This window comes from Coffea arabica, chromosome 3c (genome assembly GCF_036785885.1).
Source record: "Coffea arabica cultivar ET-39 chromosome 3c, Coffea Arabica ET-39 HiFi, whole genome shotgun sequence".
In the NCBI taxonomy this organism is placed as follows: Eukaryota; Viridiplantae; Streptophyta; class Magnoliopsida; order Gentianales; family Rubiaceae; genus Coffea; species Coffea arabica.
The window spans coordinates 6422684-6442071 of record NC_092314.1 but is presented as its reverse complement, the minus strand read 5'-3'; the positions used below and the strand labels follow the sequence as shown (position 1 = coordinate 6442071).

The following is a 19388-nucleotide window of genomic DNA, read 5'->3' as shown; positions in this document are numbered from 1 at the left end:
CTTGGCATTATTCATATTCAGACCCGTCAAAAAGCTTTTCTGATCTCTTTCAAAATTACACCAATAAAAAGAAAACTACAACAGAAGAAACAAAAAAATTATATATCAGCAAACTTGAAGGCCATTCCGACTTGTCAGTAAAAATTCAAAGAAGTTTTCACCTTTACCAAAATTTGTGGTTCAAACTTCAAATGAGACAGGTAGGATCTTGACTGACACACTGCAGTGCACTTTGGAAGAAATGCTAGGAAAAGTCCATGAGCTAAGACCCGCCAAATTTCGATGCCAAACAGGGCCTACAAAATCTAGCTTTCACTTTTCATTATGTAAAAGATGTAATAAAACACCTCCCTTCAGCCACAACTAAGGAAAATAAAAACTTAAAAAAAATTTCTTTTACACTTTCTCTCTATGAGGCAGATGATTTCTTCTTGCTTCTAGGTCAAGGAATGCAAATGATGAAGGCTTTATAACCTTGTGGTCCTCTTTTTAAGGACCATTTTTTTTTTCTTTTGGTTGGCAAACACCCTGTACTTAAATTGAGATAAGTATAAAAGAAGCGGGACATGCACCTCCTCGAAAATAAGGAAGGACTTGAATATTGTAAGACTTAATTTTTCTTACACTGATAATGTATATATTGTCAGCATTGGATGAATAATAACTATGCAAATTTTGAATTTAAACTCCAACTTTTGCATATGTGCCACGGATCAAATGATGAAAGTGTATACCCTATGAGTATATATATGATTTACTCATATTGTAATACTAAAGTTACCATAAATTAAAGAAACCTCAAAGCAAAGTTCTACTGGTTGAAATGGAAATTGTAATGCAAAATGTTGGAGGAAAAACTTCTTTTTCTACTATAACAACGAGTTTTGATTCAAATAATATGGTGGTTAGACTTATATTAACATATTTATAATATTTACCCACACTTTCTTAGGTGAAAAAAAGCGTATATTCCACATAGGTAACATAATTCTAGACCTTTTTTTCTATGGGGACTTAGCCTAATATTTCTTTCTTTGTCAGTCTTAATTTGGTTCTTTAAAACTTCCAATCTAAATGGAAGTGATACAAGTTGTTGAAGTCATGAACGAGTATATTTGTTGAAATGTCACTACCTTAAAGGTATTAACCTAATTAACCACCAATAATCATAGACAATAGGGATGAAATGACCAAGTTAGTTAATGAATAATTACCAGATGTTTGTTAGGATGTAACAAGTATAAATTGATTATTCTGTGGATTATAAGATCTGAGAGGATTGGTCCAGGGCTCCATGCAATTGATTATGTGGTTCCCCAAGGGTACATCTCTATCATTATACTTGTGTAGCTAACCTTTTGAACTTGTTTGGCATGGGCTGGGAATTGAGGTAAAACTTTGGAAGATGCTTTTTGTTACAGGCGTGAAATCTTCTTATGATGGGAGCCACTTGGTTGTTGCACGGAAACATAATAGTGGCCCCTTAAAAAAGTGTAAATAAGGAAGGGCTCAAAAAACTTAATTAACACCTTAAGAGCAATTTGAAGCAACGCGATTTGAAAGGAAACATGTTCTTCAATTCTAATGTTTTTGCGCACTACTCCTAAGGAAAATTATATTAACCAAAGTTGCACGGAGCTATAGAGCGAGATGTTGTAAAAAAAAAAGGGAGTAATTAATAGTTATGCAATTAAAGAGTACCCACAAGACACTCGTTAGGATGGAGTTTAAAAATTAATATTTTAGAAAAAAACAAAGTTAAATAGGAAGAGCATACAAATCCAAGGTTAAGTAATAATTATTAGTATGTGTATTCATATGGTATGTTACGCATCATTTTTGATGTGCTAACGAGTACCCACTAAGCATCTGTTAGAAAAATTGAATAGTTATTAAGAAAAAACCTATACGGAAAAAAAAATACTATAATGCATCTATATGGATAAAGGGCATCAATCCTAAAAGAAAGAAGAAGGGAAAAAATGTTGTACTTGCAAAATAATCCTAAAAATTATAATGATGAAAAGAGATAATTCTCTTTAAATTCTCTAATTATTAAAAATTGTTGTTTCGGTGTTTTGACTGGCAACATATTCTTATCAGCCAAGGAGGTTTAGAAAGAAGGAAAAGGTGAAATTAAATGACCTGAGAGAAAATTTTCTCGACCAGATGAAGGAGAACTTTTCACTAAATCCCTATGAATTGTCTGTAGAAATGTTCTAATTAAAACTTGAATAGTTGTAGTCATCCTTGTAATTGCAAGTATCTTGTACTCATTGAACATTTCTACTTGAGAATTAGCTTGCATGCTTAAATGATGGAATTTGAGTTAGTATGATCTGATTAAGTGTAATTTAGGCAGTAGGAGCAAGAGGTTAATTATGATTCAATACTTCTAACTACATGATTTTGAGCTAAAATGAGGAACATTTTCACCCATAGATCTTTAATTAGAGTGTATGACAAAGTGAAAAGCAAGACATCTATGAATACATTTTTCTGCTATCATTCACTGTATAAAAAAAAAATGGAAGATCACATAGTCCCTAAAGAAAAGCATATTTTTTCTGCTATAATTCACTATATAAAGAAGGAAAATCACATAGCACCTAAAAAAAGCATATTTATCTCAATGGAAATTACTTTGAACCAAAGCTGCAACTTCGTCCAAAACAAGAAAAGTAGTAGTAAATACTCCTAAATACGTGTGCATTGAATTCGTCTACTGAAGTTTCCACTTGTAATTCAAAAAGATAGTTCCTGCCTAGAGTATCCAATTATAGCATATAATTTGGAAAACAAAAAGGGGTTGTCTTGGTAAGTGATTTAAGGACTCATGCCTAGTAGAACTCTCACACTTAAATGCAAGAAAACAAATATGTTATTGGCCATTAACTTGTAAAAGGTCCAAAATTTGAACTGTTTATGTTGTAATCAAATAGCAAATTTTTTTTGTTTAATACTAAAACAATATGATTTGATATCGAAATGCAATAATGATGGTTAGATTGCTAGTCATTAGTGAAATACGAATTCTTGCACTTTTTAAGGTATTCAAGATCAGCAATTTTGGAGAGTGTCGGATCGGATGGTAAGGTGGAATAATTGTAAATAGAGAGTCTTGAATTCAAGACCTCTCACTTACCGAAAAAAAAAAAAAAGATACGATAGCAATTTTATTTGAATAAAAAGGAGTAATAGTAAACCCAATAAATATTAGTAGGACGAGACAAGTTACTCCTAAAAGTTAAACAAAATTCCAACGTCAACCTAAAACATAGTTGCATGTTATCCCAAAAAGCGAAAGAGACAACTCTCCTCAACTCCCAACCCCCAAAACTAAAAACAGTGCATCTTTCTTAAACTACACACTTCGAACATCACAAAGTAACCAAAAAAGCAAAAAAAAAAAAATGAAGTTTCCCATCCATCCCATTTCCCTCCCTCTTTCTTTTTCTCCCAATTTCCACCCCCCAAATTTGAAATCCAGTCTGGACCCAACTCCCAATGACTTCTGCCGAGACTCCCGGCAAAGGAAATCATTTTCCACCCAACCAACACATCAAAAACAGAATAAAATAAAATAAAGATATAAAGGAACAATTTTTTTTACTTAACAAATGGTCACACCTATATTATCCTACCTTAACAAGAAGAATGAACCTAATTAAGTTAATTAGAAAGGGCTAGATTTTTCTTAATTATAGAGTTTGGAATTTTTAAACTTCTGGGTGTGTGTGCAGAGTTTAAACTGTTAATCTATATTTTTAAGAATAATTTTAAAGAGATTTAATCATCAACTTGTCTTGAATTTTATTCGAAGAAAAAAAAAGAAGAAAAAGCCTTGGACAAGTAGTTCTGAATTACAAATTTTCTATCCCCGTCTCCGTTTCTGTAAATCTCATCCCTTCTTTGTTTAGAAAAAAAGAAAATTTTATAAAAATTTTCTTGTTCTGATATAAGTGGGAGGTTTCAAACTCGCTTACACTTCCTAAATCCATGGAGGAAATCAAATTCCAAGAATTCCTCCTTTTTAATTGTTTGTGGTGGAGAAATTCAATTCCGCGGAATCAGCCTTCTAAAAAGCGAGAATGCCCCGTGAAATCTGTTCTGTTTTCTTTCCTTCGGCACCCCACCCATGGAATGTTCGTACGGCCACCGTAACTTCTTTCCCATCCCCCATTCCCATGTGGCCATATCCATTACAACGTTTGTGGGGCCCCGCAAACGTCGTAATATAACGGAGTTTTCCTACGTGGCCCTGCTGCAGTTAACATCACGAGTATTACCCGCCTCGCCCAACATTTACTACCGTTAGTTAAACCGTTAATAAATGTTCGGACGAAAATGACTATGCTACATTTGCTTTTTGGACAAGTACACACTAACAAAAGTACTTACCACTAATATTAAATACTTCATTATGGAACTAATTGTCAGTATCACTTAACTGGTTAATGAACCGTACGTACTATAATAGGGTTTTAGGTTTGGAAATGAACGACTGCTTAAGTTGTCATCAAATGAAATTAATGGAAGTAAGCAACCGAAAAAGTATTTTTAGGTTTATTATCTGGCCTTGTTGGGATTGCATTTTTTTTAAAGAAAAATTTTATGACTTTCGTAAATGCATTTTTCAATCAACTTTTTACATCATATACATCAAATTATTGCAGTACTTTTTTTTCACAAAAATTTCTAAAAATAGCAACCAAAATGGGAGATTTTTGTAACTTTCTTTTGGAAGAAAATGGCTAATAGTATATTGTTTTGGACTCACGAGTATGTATAAAATTTGAGACATACATTAATTAGAATACTGATAACTAGTTAAGCTAGTAAATAGGCCAAACACTCAACTCAAAAAAAAAAAAGGAAGGAAATTGGTCAAACCCTATCAACACCCAACAAATCAAAAATTAAATATTGGCTGGTCAAATTGCTCACAAAAATTTCTTTTCTTCTTTCATAAATTTTGAAACTTGAATCAATCTACGTTAAATTCTTGCGCTATTAGCAATTAACTGTCAATAATTCTGCCTTTTAAAATAAATGAAGAAGGATTATACACCAAATTGGAAAATGCTACTACTACAAATCTTATCTCTCCTAAAATTTAACCATTATGCAAATTTCTTCTATGAATGATCACATGGGCAAATGATGGAGCTAATACAATTTTCTTTATATGATAAAAATCAAGAAATTTCACACTCTATTTGATTTCCGCTCTCTCTCCCTTAAAAAACAAAGGAAAGACACTCTCCATTGCTGTTTTCCAGCTTTAAATGTAGCTACACCGATTAAACAAATAATTAGTTTCACTAATGAATAACAACTAGATCGAAACATTTAATTTGAGAAAATAAAATTAGCATAAAAAAGGTACCAATAAATTTACCCCTTGAAATCCTTATTTTCTCATTTGATATTGAAAAGTATCACATCCTATATATATACTTTTTTTGGACAAAAACGATATAAACGATATAAAAAAAAAAAAAAAAGACCAAGTAGCTAAAAAAGACATACCATAAGGGACAGAGTACAAGGCACGTGAGAGGCAGACTAGGATCACGTGACACGTGGGTTAGCGTCGGTGCGAGACAAAGAAAAGTGATGGCGGTTAGTGGCAGTTAGTTATGGAATGGTTAACTCCTGAAATCTGATGCCATTTAACAGAAAAGGAATCATTTTAAGGGCAAGCAAAAGAAAATTTTATTCTCTCTTTCTACCTTCTCGAAGGAAAATACATATGCTCTTTACAGTTTACAGACATCCTCGTTTCTACTACTACTGTCTATTATCCTAAAAACCAAAAACACAATGTAAAATTGTTTCAATTTTAGAGTTTTATTTTTATACATTTTTTTGAAGCTTCAAATTTCTAAATATGCAATATTGACAATATATATATATATATGTTCAAAAATATAAAGTTCAATTACAATATAGTTTACGACCAACACCTGCTAAATACAATTTTATTTGAAAAGCAAAAAATAAAAGAAGAAGAAGATATCAATAAATGTGTTATCAGTTTTATTTGAAGATACAGTTTTATTTGTAGGTCTCGTAAAAAACCTTTGTTTGGATATCTAATTTCTCAAAATTTTTTCTATTACTTGATAACGCATTTTCCAATGTTTACGTCCAACACCTACTAAACGGAGAATACAGTTTTATTTGAGAAGCAGAAATAAAAGAAGAAGAAGATATCAGTAAATGACTTCAACTTGAAATCTTTGTAAAATTAGGTCTCGTAAAAAACTCTGTTTGGATATTTAATTTCTCAAATTTTTTTCTATTACTTGATAACACATTTTCCAATGTTTTTATGGCATCTACTATATCACAAAAATATTATGGTAAATAACACAAAAAAATCTTCTAAATCAATCCGAATAGAAAAAAACTTCAAGAGTGTACATATTACTATATTAGGATATGTTTATTTATGTAATTAATTAATAAATAAATACATTAGACTCAAGAATAGGTACAACTATTACTATTGTCTAACTAGGTGAATCAAAACAGTAATGGATAAAACAATAAGTAAAAGTGCGGGGAATAATAAACGGCCGTGAAAAGGAGAACGTTAAGTTAGGAAGGGGACAGTCTATAAAAAGCGGAGGCCGTTATGTTGGGGGTAGTGCTGAGTGCCCTTCTCACTCTTCTTCTTCTTCTCAGGCTCTCTTCTCTCTGTTCTTCTCTGCTCTCCCCTGCTTTTTCTCTTTTTGCCCTTTTCTTTGGTCAATTCTAGTGCGAGAGAGAGAGAGAGAGCTAAATTGTATAGCGAGAGAAAGCGAAGAAGAACTTTCGAGAGTTGGAGAGAGAAGGGTTTGGAGGTAGGAAGCAAACTATGGCTTCTTCTCCTTCTGCGAAGAAATGGGTGGTTTCTGTTTGCTCCATAATGCTGCTTGCGGTTGTTATCATCGTCGGAGTTGTAGCTTCTGTTCGGAAATTTGAAGCTTCAAACCTGAGGTTTGAAGCTTTCTTTCTCTTTCTCTCTTCTCTCTCACACACGCAGAGAAAACACGCACATTCACCTTCCAATTCGTGTTCTGTTTTCCGCCATTGGAGCGCCTTAGATACCACCGTAGTTCCTCCAAAATTTGCACGTTTTTACTTAACTACAAATGTGTTTCCTTGAATTCTGGAGTACAATTTCTGGTTTGCTCGGCAAAATTCATCAGCATTTTCTTATTTTTCGGAAGTAGGAGATTATTTTTCCTCTTTATTTTGTCTACATTTTCGCTACTTTTCTTCCAGAATTGGAGGTTTTATTTTTCTTTTAGTTTCTTCCTTTTCCTTTCCTCTTCATTTTTAGTCTGAAACAAAAGGAGTTGGAAATTTGTCAACTACGGCGTCGTTTTTTTTGACGTTCAGAAGCTCTAAAAAATGCCTTTACATTTTTGCCTTTTCTTGTATAAGCAGCGATGCTGAACTGGAGAAGCTGCAGAGCTTACACAACTCGACAATGGCGGCAAGGTCAGTTGTTCAGTCCAATTCAGTGATTTAACTCAGCTTTTTCCTTTTACTTTTCTCTGAAAATGACCGAGTCGACTCAGTATTGTTTTTTTTTTTTAATTTTACATTTCCGTCCAATCTTAACCGTCAACTTCTCCCTCCAAGATCAAACTCAACGACTTTCCACCGTAAGATTATCAATTCCACCTCGCCGTCTCAACCCGACCGGAGCAAATCTCAGCCGTTGAGATCCTTCGCTAAACCTTAAATCTCAACCGTTTATTCCGTTAACATTCCCTTCCCTTTGGATTCCTCTGTTCTTTTTCTGAGTCTGTCTATTTCACCAAATCCTCATTCACCAAATCCTCATTGGTTCATTCAAGGCTCCAACCGCTTCTTTCCTTTTTTTTTTTTTTCCTCCCACTTTCCACAACTACCCCGGTCAACAAACCTTTCATAATCATCAACGTCATGGGTATTATAGTCATTACACTCTACACTGCAGTTTTCAGTTACCACTATTGCTACTTTCTCTCTCTAGGCATAGGGCGGGCAGGGCAACCTTTTTGACGGTTTTAACGGTCTGCGTGATGCCTCCACCTCCACCGCCCAACTGACATTAGGAAAAAAATGTACAGAAATTTGCACTTAAATTTTTGCGCACAGTGAAGGTGTAGTGTGTGTAGTGGGGCAGTTCCTTTTTCTTTGGCAGCAGTGTGCCGCTCGCGGCCACTTTTTTTTTTTCTTTTTGATGCGTGAATTCCTGCAGTAGATGTCGGTGATCTATTCCACGTGAAAATTACCAAAATGACCTCAGTGCTGAAAAGGAGACATGAATTTCACAGATTAATCAATTAAACGAAAAGGGACTTTAAATTGGATTAATTTGGTTGATGTGTATGATGTCTGCAGTTGAAAATTAAATACTGGCCAAAAAAATGGTAGAGAATGTGATAATAATGGTAATGGGTATTTTGGGATGTTTCAGGTTGGAAGAGGTCGAGGCTGCTTTGGCTGAGAACGCAGTTGATGACCCCGAAGAGATTGCTTCAATGGTGGCAATGTAGGTTACTACCTTAACTGTTATTCTCTGTTTTGGTCCCTGTCATTGTAATAAATGTTTTCACTTGCATTTACTCAACATGGTGTTTTGGTTATTGCGGTTTGGCTTATCACGTGGTCCTTCAATTGAAAGTGCTCCTCATTGGTATGGCATTGATACATAGCAGACCTACCCAACCCACATTTTAGTCCTCCTTATCTAGCAACAAATTTTCTCTAGCTAATGATTCAATTATTTTGCTGGTTTCTTGGTGAATCTAGCAACTACCTTTGAGTTCTAACACTTCTTGCTCTACACTATTGTTACTTGTATATTGCTGGTGATTATGTGCCATCGGGACTCACATTATGGAGATTGCTTGGATCCATAGAACCCATGTTCTTATCTGCACTTCAGTTTGTGCACATGGGACTCTAGTTAGATCCGTGTCTTACGCTATTTAATTCTCTGATCTTGTTCTTTTTTTTTTTTTTTAATTCGGTTAGATTCAGATATGGACACGTATCTCAAATAGACAAGTGCCCGTACATGTCGATTATGGTGCATTATGGGAAACTGAATTGATTAATTCTGTTTCATTTCATTGGCTAATTTATGCTACCATATGAGATAATACTACATTAAAAGCAGTGCCAAATTCAGCAGATTTCTTTATTATCTTGTTGATCCGTTTAGTTACGAACTGTAAAGTAATCATTTGACTGCTGTCTGCTGTCACATACATATGTCTATTGAATTCCATGTGCATCAGTGCATGTGCATGCTGGAAAAGGTGCGCGAGACATATGACTAATCCACTGGTTGGTGCATGCCTGTAATGTAAGATAGATTAAGCCTGTTCAGATAAGGAATCCTCTTGTGCACGTAATCTTTCATTCCATTTTCTGTCCTATCTTTTTCACGTGCCTGTATCATCCATTTGTGGCACATGAACGGAAAAAAGTTACGGTAGATTTGATGCACAATTTAGACTTGAAGCGAAGGACCTAATGTCAAGTGACAGTCTGTCTTCACCTTTTTGTAGAACAAAACAAGCCCAGATGTGGCTGTTAAAGAAAGAGATGACTTCAAAAGGTCAATGACTGAGCATGGTTACCTCCACCGACACATCATTTGGCAAAAAGTCTTACATTTTCTTGCATCCCTAGAATTACTGAGAATAGTAATAATTGGGACAAGAAAATATCAGACAGGGACATGTGACACCTTGGGTTGCTTGCTTTACCCATGGTTATTGTCTGATGAAATTAATTCTTACTCAATGATTACAATCTGGAGTCCTAAGCAATTTTGTTTTTTTTTTTCTTTGGGATTAACAGGAGCATCAATAACAGCACTGAGAGGAGAAAACTTGGATTTTTCTCATGTGGAACTGGTAATCCTATTGATGACTGCTGGCGCTGTGATCCGAATTGGCAAAAGAACCGCAAGCGCCTTGCTGATTGTGGAATTGGTTTTGGACGCAATGCCATTGGCGGCCGTGACGGCCGGTATTATGTTGTGACTGACTCTAGTGATGATGACCCTGTTAACCCCCGGCCTGGTACCCTGCGCCATGCTGTTATCCAGGATCAGCCCCTTTGGATTGTGTTTAAGCGTGATATGGTCATCACACTGAAGCAGGAATTAATCATGAACAGCTTTAAAACAATTGATGCCCGTGGAGTGAATGTCCACATTGCTAATCGTGCGTGCATCACAATCCAATTTGTTACCAATATCATAATTCATGGACTGCACATCCATGATTGTAAACCCACTGGGAATGCCATGGTTAGAAGCTCTCCATCACATTATGGCTGGAGGACAATGGCTGATGGTGATGCCATCTCCATCTTCGGTTCGAGCCATATCTGGGTAGACCACAATTCCCTCTCTAACTGTGCTGATGGCCTTGTTGATGCTGTCATGGGCTCGACTGCTATTACCATTTCCAACAACTATTTTACCCACCACAATGAGGTCTGGAATTTGAAATCCCTATTTATAAACTCGCTCCAACTTAAGCCTCTGTTTTTATGGTGTCCAATTAATCAAGTCTCATGTTTTTGGAAACAGGTAATGCTCTTGGGTCACAGTGATTCCTACGTGAGAGACAAGCAAATGCAAGTGACAATTGCCTACAACCACTTTGGAGAGGGTCTCATTCAGAGAATGCCAAGGTAATTTTATTGCAAATTGTATCTAACATGAAAATCCAGCAACACAAAACACTCAATAGCTGAATTATCTTTTAAACATTCTTCCACTCAAAGGCCTTCGGGTTCAAGCATTCTGTTTAGGAAACCTAAAACAGAGACAATTTGCAAAATTGCAGGTGCAGACACGGGTACTTCCATGTGGTTAACAATGACTACACTCATTGGGAGATGTATGCCATAGGTGGAAGTGCTAGTCCCACAATTAATAGCCAGGGAAATCGTTACCTCGCCCCGCTCAACCCTTTTGCAAAGGAGGTAATATACAGTTTTACCAGCATTCAACATCTACGTGGTGATGACATTTTATTAACCATGACCTCATTGAACTGATCCCCTTTTATGTAAATGGACTGGTTTTGACAGGTAACAAAGAGGGTGGAAACTGCTGAATCCCAGTGGAAGGGTTGGAACTGGAGATCAGAGGGCGACCTGATGCTTAATGGTGCCTATTTCACTCCATCTGGAGCAGGGGCCTCGGCCAGCTATGCCAGAGCTTCAAGTTTAGGTGCCAAGTCGTCTTCCATGGTCGCATCAATGACTTCTGGTGCTGGTGTCCTTGATTGCCGCAGGGGCCGCACTTGTTAGCAGCTGGTGCCAATTGCACAAATATGAAAGAGAGTCTTTTTCTGTTTTTTTTTTTTTTTTTTCCTTTCTCCACGATATTACTGCCATTGTTTGTGAGTCATCCATCCACCCATCCATTTACTTCAATTGGCAAGTGTACATTTTTTGCACGTGTCAATCATTCATCCTCATCCATATTCTCATTGTTATTGGCAACCTCCATTGTTATTGGCAACCTCGGCCTGCTTCAATTGAAAGAAACCACCACCGCCCATTCCAGAAGCAGGCGCAGAAGCGTTGTTCATATTCTTAAATCTTCTTTTTCCTCCTCAGTCGTCTTCTGTCCATTGTTCTAACCATCATTTTATCCATCCACTAAGTGTCCGGTTTATAGGAACTAAATGATTTTTGTAATTTCTTTTTTCTTGCCTTTTCTTTTTAGCCTTTTGGAGTCGTATACCACAGTGTGTGAATGTCAATCCCCTGAGTGATGGAAAAGGGAAAAACAAAAAAGCGAAGCTTTTGTAATGGACGATTGCATAGCAACAACAAGGTTCTTTACCTTTATTCCTTTTTTTTTTTTTTTCTTGCTTTGCCTTGTCAATGGAAGCAGAGTCTTTTTGGTCTCTTGATTGTTCATTATTATCACTACCACTTTATGCTATCAATCATATTAATCCACCGTTTGCTTACTTTTACTTGCCGGTGGTTGCAATGATTATTCCATGTGCACATGGGTGAAGATTGCCGTGTTTACATACACTAACGATCAATGATTATCCCCTATCATCTAAGAGATTAGTTACATTACTATCGACTTTTCCTGTTGTGACTATGATCTTGACGGATTTACATCTTGCACCAACTTTACTGGATGATGATGATGATGTTTGTATACACAAAAGAAACCAAGTGGTCTCAACTTTGAGAGGAATCTTGTTTCACCACTGTGCAAAGAGTCCACCACCGTAAATTCTCCAAATCCATATGATTTCCAATTAGCAGGATCAGGATGGATGGGCTCATGGGCATCGAGCACTCTTTTTACTTTCACTAGTTACTTTCTCATGGGTATTTCACCATTCTTGTTGAAAATTAAGTGATCGATGCAATTGTAGAAAGCCATGGAATGCAACAGAACACCTAAACAATTAGTATATGACTGACTGCATGAGAATGGGAATTCGTCCATACCAATACGAAGTGGAAATTTCACCTCATTTGCTTCTGCTCTTGACTTTGCATTCCCCTCCCTCCCTCCCCACCTTCTAAATACATTGATCTTAAAATCAAAAGAACCATTTAAGAAAAGTGCACATGTACTTTGATGAGAAGGTAGCCTCCTTTTCTTTGTCGAACGATTCACATGTAAGCATCTAAGGTCCAGCATGCTAATAAATATTAGTTTGTTTCAACGTTGGGTGCTGCTGTTAGTCTAAAGTAGTTTGTTCTCACTTTCATGAGTTTCGTCCTCTATGGTTTACAGTACACCTACCATACCACAACAACATTCACTTAGGTCCCTCCCCTCTTTGCTTTCAATTAATGCAACTTTTCTTTTAAATAAAACAAATTCATTCGCGATTAACATAAGCAAATGAAATTAAAATCAAATTACTAGAATGGGTTATCTCCATTCCACCAAATACTCATCATCAATAGAATCTGTAACTTGAAGTAAAGCTAAATTCCAATTTAGTAACTTCTTCTCCGGTCAATTTTAGAAAATGTAGGTAGCTTTAGGTGTGCATGAACCCCTAAGCAATGGACTACTAATGCTAAAAATTGCAACGAATCTTTTCTCCCACTTACTTACCGTTCTCTGTTCCACTTTTTATTGTATTGATATTTCTCCCTCATACAATAGAAAATTAAAAATATAGCAGAAAATCTCATTTTTTGTGTATTTTAATTTTTTGAATTTGTTAAATTTTGTATATTACTCAGTTAATAACGGTTACATTTTTAAAAAAAATTAAAATACGATATTTATAAAAAAAAATACCAATATAATAGAAAAGTAGGACAGAAGAAGATCGGTCGCGACTCATAATCGGAAAGTGAATCCCATGCTCTATCTAAGCCACGTGCAAGAAGCCTAAAGCCACAGAGCTCTGCATGTGAGGTTGGGTCCATCGTCCAAGGGGGCATGTGAAGCCAGCCCAAATGGACACTTGGGGTTGGGGCCTTGTTCGCCCACCAGCCAACGGCACATGTATTAGCATGTTGCATAGCAAAACATTACCCTAACTAGACCCGTCACTTTCCAAACCAAACAAGCCTAATTTGCAACAAAATTCATATTCGCTATCATTCACTTTCCCTTTGATTGTTGCTACATCCCTCCCTCTCATCAATATCCAGAGGCGCAGCAGCAGAGTAAATGGGGTCTTTACTCGTCAGGGTCTCTTCTCGTCTTATTATGTCTCAGTTGCCTTTCATGTTTTTCTTTTACACTTGAATTAATGGAATAGGAGGCTGCTCTCGTGATTCAATGATTCCGATTCCAAATTTCACACAGGGCAGATTCTACTACTCTTATTGGCGACATGCATGGCTGGTGGATCTCAGACATGATTTACTGATTGGTTAACCTAAGAATTGTGCTTGGGAGTTAATTATAACTAGATAATGATGATAGTATACGACAGCTGGGCAGAATTAGCCATGGCTTTGGATCTAGCTTCTTTTACTAGTTATGTAATTATTGTGTGTATCAGCAATAATCCAAAGAGAACTCGATTTTCATTTCGTGTAGTAGTTTGCAGCAAATTGTGACCCGACCCTACCTACAGCAGTTAAAGATTCATTTCTTGGGTTGACAATGGATGTGCATAATTTCTTGAGAAAGAATTCGATCAAGCAATGATCATATGCCCAGAAAATAAAATGAAACTTTTAGGCCACAAACGTAATAATAGTCGTAATTTAAGACGAGAAAAAATATTTGCAGATTCAAAGTGGATAAGAAACAAAAAGGTATTTGGTTGAAAGAAAAAAGAATCACAAGAAGTGAAAGTTTACGTTCTTAGTGAAGAATTAGATTCTTTTTTTTTTTTTTTTTTTTTGTTTAATAACTTCAGCGTAAGACGATTGGCAATTTTTGAGTGTTAAGACGACTGGCAGAATGACTATTCATGGACTGGATTGCGGAAAAGACATCTATATCTTCCTTAACAGAACAAGCACAATAAATTGCTTTTGATGCATGTAAGCCTCCACTTGGATTTGGGTTTAATCTTTTCAAGATCCGCTAATGATGAGAGATAATTGGCTAGCTTAGAGTAATCGAATGGCTTTTTGTTTCGTTAAGCAAATAATTTCTTGCATAATTACTCTTCATTAGTATACATCAAGCTCTGATCCGTCAAGAAACTAACATTAACACCATATGAACAGCCATTCTCAAGTTAAACAGTACATTGTATTTCAGCTACAAAAGTTAATGAGAGCAGAAATTCTATCCAAACCGAATAATGCAGTTTGTCCGTCCTGTGAACTATCAGCTAGATGGAACAACCAAAAGCAGTGTATCTAGCAAAGTTTTGGATAGTTCACGTTGTTTTTTAGAAACTTTAGTCGTATAATCTCCTTTTACAAGTCAACTCCAGTGTGTGCAGTATGATGAGTGAAAGATACAGATTTAGCTGACAGCACTAAATCGGATTTCCGTGATCTAATCTGCGATCATAAACAGAATAATAATCGTTTCTTTGCAGTCCTATTCATGTCTTCAAGAGGTTGTGATTTGCAATTGCCTAAAACTTTTGGATCAATAAGACCTCATAGCTTACTCTGCGATTGTCGTGTCAGTTTGAAATGTATATCCAGCCTCAGCAAAATGGGATTTCACCAGGGAAAGAGCTTTGGAGCGGTGGGAGATCTTGTTCTTTTCTTCCTTCGGCATCTCAGCATACCTGCAGCAAGAACATGTCAATTATCTGGAAGGCTTTCGTGTAAAAGAAAATGATAAATCTGAAACTAAAAAAGGAGCTGCTCAAGGTAGAGAATGGGTATTACGTCTCATTATATCCATCAGGTTGAAAGACGGGATCCCATCCAAAGTCATTGGGTCCTTTGGCAGGAACAATTTTGCCCTGAAATGTCAAAAAATTCGAGAGTCAATTGGTTACTCCTTCCTCCTCCCTCATAGATGACCGGGTGCGGGAGATTACCATTAAGATAAAACAAAAATAGTGCAAAAAGATGAAGTGAAACATTTACTCCAAAAAATCCTACTACTTTCTTGGAGAGAAGGGAATGAGGACGCACAAAATTAGCTTTGGAGAAACTACAACTTTCAGATGTATGCAAGGAGTTAAATAATTTTTTCCTTTCGAAAAGACTTTTCTTGAGAGATATTGCTAACGCAAATCCATTAAGGAATCTGTTAATATTAGTTCCATTAAGGAATCTGTTAATATTAGTTTAGAAGAGAAGTCATCCAATGCACCAATTAGATAACGGTATTTATCAAATCCATTATTGCCTCTCCAACTTCATTCAAACTCCTTCCATGTTTATAAAATGGAAAACAATCACAAATAAGTAACCCAAAAAAGAAGTAATGTATCTCAGAAACAAAGGATGGCCAGCATTCTCTAGCCAGTTTTCTAACTCAGCACAACTTGAAAATCAAAAGATTAATGTATGTAGGAAAGCTTGAAGACTTCTATCCAATAGCAAAAGCTTTATACATGCTTGCAAAAATGAATGCTACAGACTATGAAACTGACAAGCAAAAACACATAATACTTGATTTGATTCAGTTAATAAGACATACCGCAGTTTTTCCTAGAAAAGTTATTGGCTCCATATTTGGCCCAAGAGCAAGAGAAAATATACAAAGAGCATAGGCTGATTTATCTTCATATGCCATCAGTAAGTTGTTCAGACCTACAATAGCAGAACAAGCTTAACAAACAAGAAAATGACTGGAAGGACCAAAAGAAGTTCTTATAATTGCATATCAAAGAATCAAAAGAAACATAACAACAGAGAAAATATACCTTCATGCCCAATCTTCTGCAAAAACCACTTGCTAGAGATTTAGTTTGTGATTGCCATAAAAAAGCAAAAGAAAATCAGGCACACATAATTGAAATGAAGAGCAGTACTTGAGTAATCCAAAATGACATTTCAAGAGCTATAATAAATCGATTTACCAAAGAAGCACATAATGTGCTTGTAAAAAGAGAGAACTTTATGGTGTGGTAAAATGCATTCCAGCAGTTACATGATAAAACCTCTCGTGAAGTTCAAAGAGTCCAGCCATAGTTGCTTTTTCTGTAACCAGAGCTTATGCAAGATGTTTTTCAGCTTTCTCTTTCTTTACACATTCTTTCCGAAATCACAAGACAGTAAATCTTATTATTATATGAAACTCAAGTTGTAGTACTAAACGCCACCCCCTATGAACAAGAAAAAGCCCTTAACATATCCAGCAATTTGGAGACGAATCATTCTTCACATTAGAAACTAGACTGGACTATTTGTTTTTCAACCTTATGAAGTGTTAATTTTGATCCAAGGCCTAACAACATGCTTCAGGCTCAAAATTCATTCACTTCCGACCGCTGTTTCTTCACCAGAGATAACAAAGAAGAACCCTGATTTTTTGCGCCATTAACAAGTCAGCTAAAGAACGTAATGGTATGTCTAAGAAAATGCAAGTAAAGCAGAAAAATAAACTTAACCTCATGGAAGCTTGAAGTAGAAAAACTTACATATAAGGCCCTGCAAAATCATTTCAACAAAAATCATAAAATTAGCAAACACTGCTCACAACATGTTGATAAATTAAAAAAGAAGAAACGAAAAAAGAAGACCTAAAATTCCATCTTTTAAGGGAATTACCTGGCAGACCCTTGAGGGCATTGAAACAGAGGCAAGTATCTTCCACCAGCACCGGTCCATTCACCTTCCAATTCCATTTAAAAACAATGAAACTCAACACCAAGCATAAAAACAACGCACAAACAAAGACGCATACACTACACAGATAGTGTTATGAGACAGAGCATCAATGGCAGAGCATATTCTTTTCAATACAATAACTTAAACACAACAATTACCGACGAAGCATGGACTAAAACCTGTACTCCGTGCAGAAATACTTGCACCCCATGCTTCGAATCTTGCACTCAAGGGTTTCCATTTGATTTAACAAACAAAAAATTCAAATAAAGCACACAAAACAGTAACACAAGCTGATATATAGGAACAAACCAGTGACAGAGCATCAACGCAAAAAGTGTTGTACGGCATGGAGCAAGAGTAGTACTTTATGCATCGATAGTTGTACGCACATACCTCTTTGGCAGCAATCTTAGCCTTTTCCTTGGAGATATCCTCCGGCTCACCTTGTAGCTCCGGCACTGCACAGCCACCATAAACCCAAAAAACCGAAGGAAAAAGAAAGATCAAATAGCGAAACAAAGAATTAAGTGCTAATATATATGTTGTAAAACAATTACATACAGTCAAGTTTGAGCGATTGAAAGGGAATCGAGTTGCCCAGAATAGCACGAACTTCCTCGAGCTTCTTGGCGTTGCCGGTGACAAAAGTCACTGGCCGGGACAGCACCAATCCCTTCACCACAGCCGTCGCTGCAGACATTTTCCCGCGGTTTTCTCTCTCTCTTTTTTTTTTTGGGTGGGTTTTTGTTGTGATGGACCGATGGTCATGGGTTTGGTAATCTAAATCAACGTTGTAAGAATGCCTTTCTAACAGAAGGCCGTACCAGGGAGCCCAGAATCAATCAAAGTTTACTTATACGGTCTCAAAAGCAGACAATTTTGAAGTGAACCAGCCCAAACTTCCCTTGGGCTAAGCTTGGGTCATTCTACGGATGCTGGGGTTATCATTTCATTCATTTAAGCTTAGTTTGTGTTTGGGGGAATGGGAGGTAATGGAAAAGAAAGAAAATGGAGGGAAAAGATTAGGGCTGCAAACGAATCGAGCTACTTACGAGCAGCTCGAGTCAAGCTCGAGTCGAGCTCGAGCCGGCTCGAGTCGAGCTCAAAATATTAAGCTCGTTTGCGAGCTTGGGTATATATATATATATTATTTTTATTTAATAATAAAATTACGTATATTATATATATATTTTTTATTTTTTATTTTCATAGTAAAATTACGTATATATCCTTAATATTTTATTATTTATTAAGAAAAAAATATTATTTTATTTTTTTTTAAAATAAAATAATTATTTTTTATTTTTTTTCGAGCTTGAGCTCGAGTTCGAGCTCGGCTCGACTTGATTCGAGTCGAGCTCGAGCTCGAAATTCGCCGGCTCGTCGAGCTCGAGTTTGGTAAAATTTAGTCGAGACTCGACTCGATTAGCTCAAAACTCGACTCATTTGCAGCCCTAGATAAGATTCTTAATGTTTGGAGGTTTTTGGGGAGGGACAGAAAGGATAAAGAGTAGGGGTGTAATCGAATCGAGTCAAACTCGAGTAACGCATTACTCGCTACTTGAGCTCAATTTGAGTTAAAACTCGAGCTCTTGAAAGTCAGAGTTCAAGTTTGAACTCGATTTTTTTTTTGCCTTATTTGAACTTGAGTTTGAGCTTGTGTAAATCAAGTTCAATCAAACTTAATTCGAACTCAATCGAGCCTAATTGAGTTTAAGAAATACAAATTTATACTTTATATAACTTTAAACAAGGAAGAAATAGGTATTTCATACTAATAAATAAAAAATTAGTAAGGTTTCATTTATTTTCCTTTTATATTTAATACAAACAAGATCGATGGATTTCATTTTCCTCTACTTTCTTTTCCTTTTCTTTTCACCGGAATCCTCTCCTTTCTTTTTCGTCCCTTTCCTTCAATCCAAACGATGTGCGTGGCAGGTAATACTAGGGCTGCAAACGAATCGAGCCGCTCACGAGCGGCTCGAGTTGAGCTCGATATTAATCGAGCTCGAGTTGAGCTCGATATTAATCGAGCTCGAGTTGAGCTCGAGCTCAGAATATTAAGCTCGTTAGCTCGCGAGCGGGCTCGCGAGCTTGAGTATATATATATATATATATTTTTATTTTTATTTAATAATAAAATTACGTATATTATATATATATTT

General features: G+C 36.1%; 2 protein-coding genes across 3 annotated transcripts; one reads left to right on the top strand and one right to left on the bottom strand.

Moving 5' to 3' along the window:
• Window positions 1-6654: 6654 nt before the first annotated feature.
• Window positions 6655-11927, top strand: LOC113734410 (probable pectate lyase 8). The gene is made up of 7 exons (XM_027260942.2): window positions 6655-6987; window positions 7441-7494; window positions 8462-8536; window positions 9856-10498; window positions 10595-10698; window positions 10854-10992; window positions 11101-11927. Exons 1-7 carry the CDS (start codon window positions 6866-6868, stop codon window positions 11320-11322), a joined length of 1359 nt encoding a protein of 452 aa, XP_027116743.1. The 5' UTR covers window positions 6655-6865; the 3' UTR covers window positions 11323-11927.
• A 2750-nt stretch (window positions 11928-14677) lies between these two features.
• On the bottom strand, window positions 14678-17989 carry LOC113734409 (inosine triphosphate pyrophosphatase). Of its 2 annotated transcripts, none has more exons than XM_072082102.1 (9): window positions 17782-17989; window positions 17530-17678; window positions 17158-17221; window positions 17028-17037; window positions 16311-16342; window positions 16085-16197; window positions 15322-15398; window positions 15096-15218; window positions 14678-14982 (listed from the first exon to the last, which is right to left on the bottom strand). In XM_072082102.1, exons 1-9 carry the CDS (start codon window positions 17918-17920, stop codon window positions 14958-14960), a joined length of 732 nt encoding a protein of 243 aa, XP_071938203.1. In that variant the 5' UTR covers window positions 17921-17989; the 3' UTR covers window positions 14678-14957. The 2 variants fall into 2 exon arrangements, with proteins under 2 accessions (XP_071938203.1, XP_027116741.1); XM_027260940.2 differs by having other exon boundaries at window positions 17614-17678; window positions 17782-17988.
• Window positions 17990-19388: the final 1399 nt, after the last annotated feature.

Coding starts and splice junctions, on each gene's coding strand:
- LOC113734410 (XM_027260942.2), top strand. CDS start 6,866: ATGGCTTCTTCTCCTTCTGCGAAGAAATGGGTGGTTTCTGTTTGCTCC. Junction 10,699..10,853: donor CTCATTCAGAGAATGCCAAG/GTAATTTTATTG, acceptor GCAAAATTGCAG/GTGCAGACACGGGTACTTCC. Junction 10,993..11,100: donor TCAACCCTTTTGCAAAGGAG/GTAATATACAGT, acceptor TGGTTTTGACAG/GTAACAAAGAGGGTGGAAAC.
- LOC113734409 (XM_072082102.1), bottom strand. CDS start 17,920: ATGTCTGCAGCGACGGCTGTGGTGAAGGGATTGGTGCTGTCCCGGCCA. Junction 17,222..17,529: donor GCGTTGATGCTCTGTCACTG/GTTTGTTCCTAT, acceptor TGGAATTGGAAG/GTGAATGGACCGGTGCTGGT. Junction 15,219..15,321: donor CCTGATGGATATAATGAGAC/GTAATACCCATT, acceptor TTCTTGCTGCAG/GTATGCTGAGATGCCGAAGG.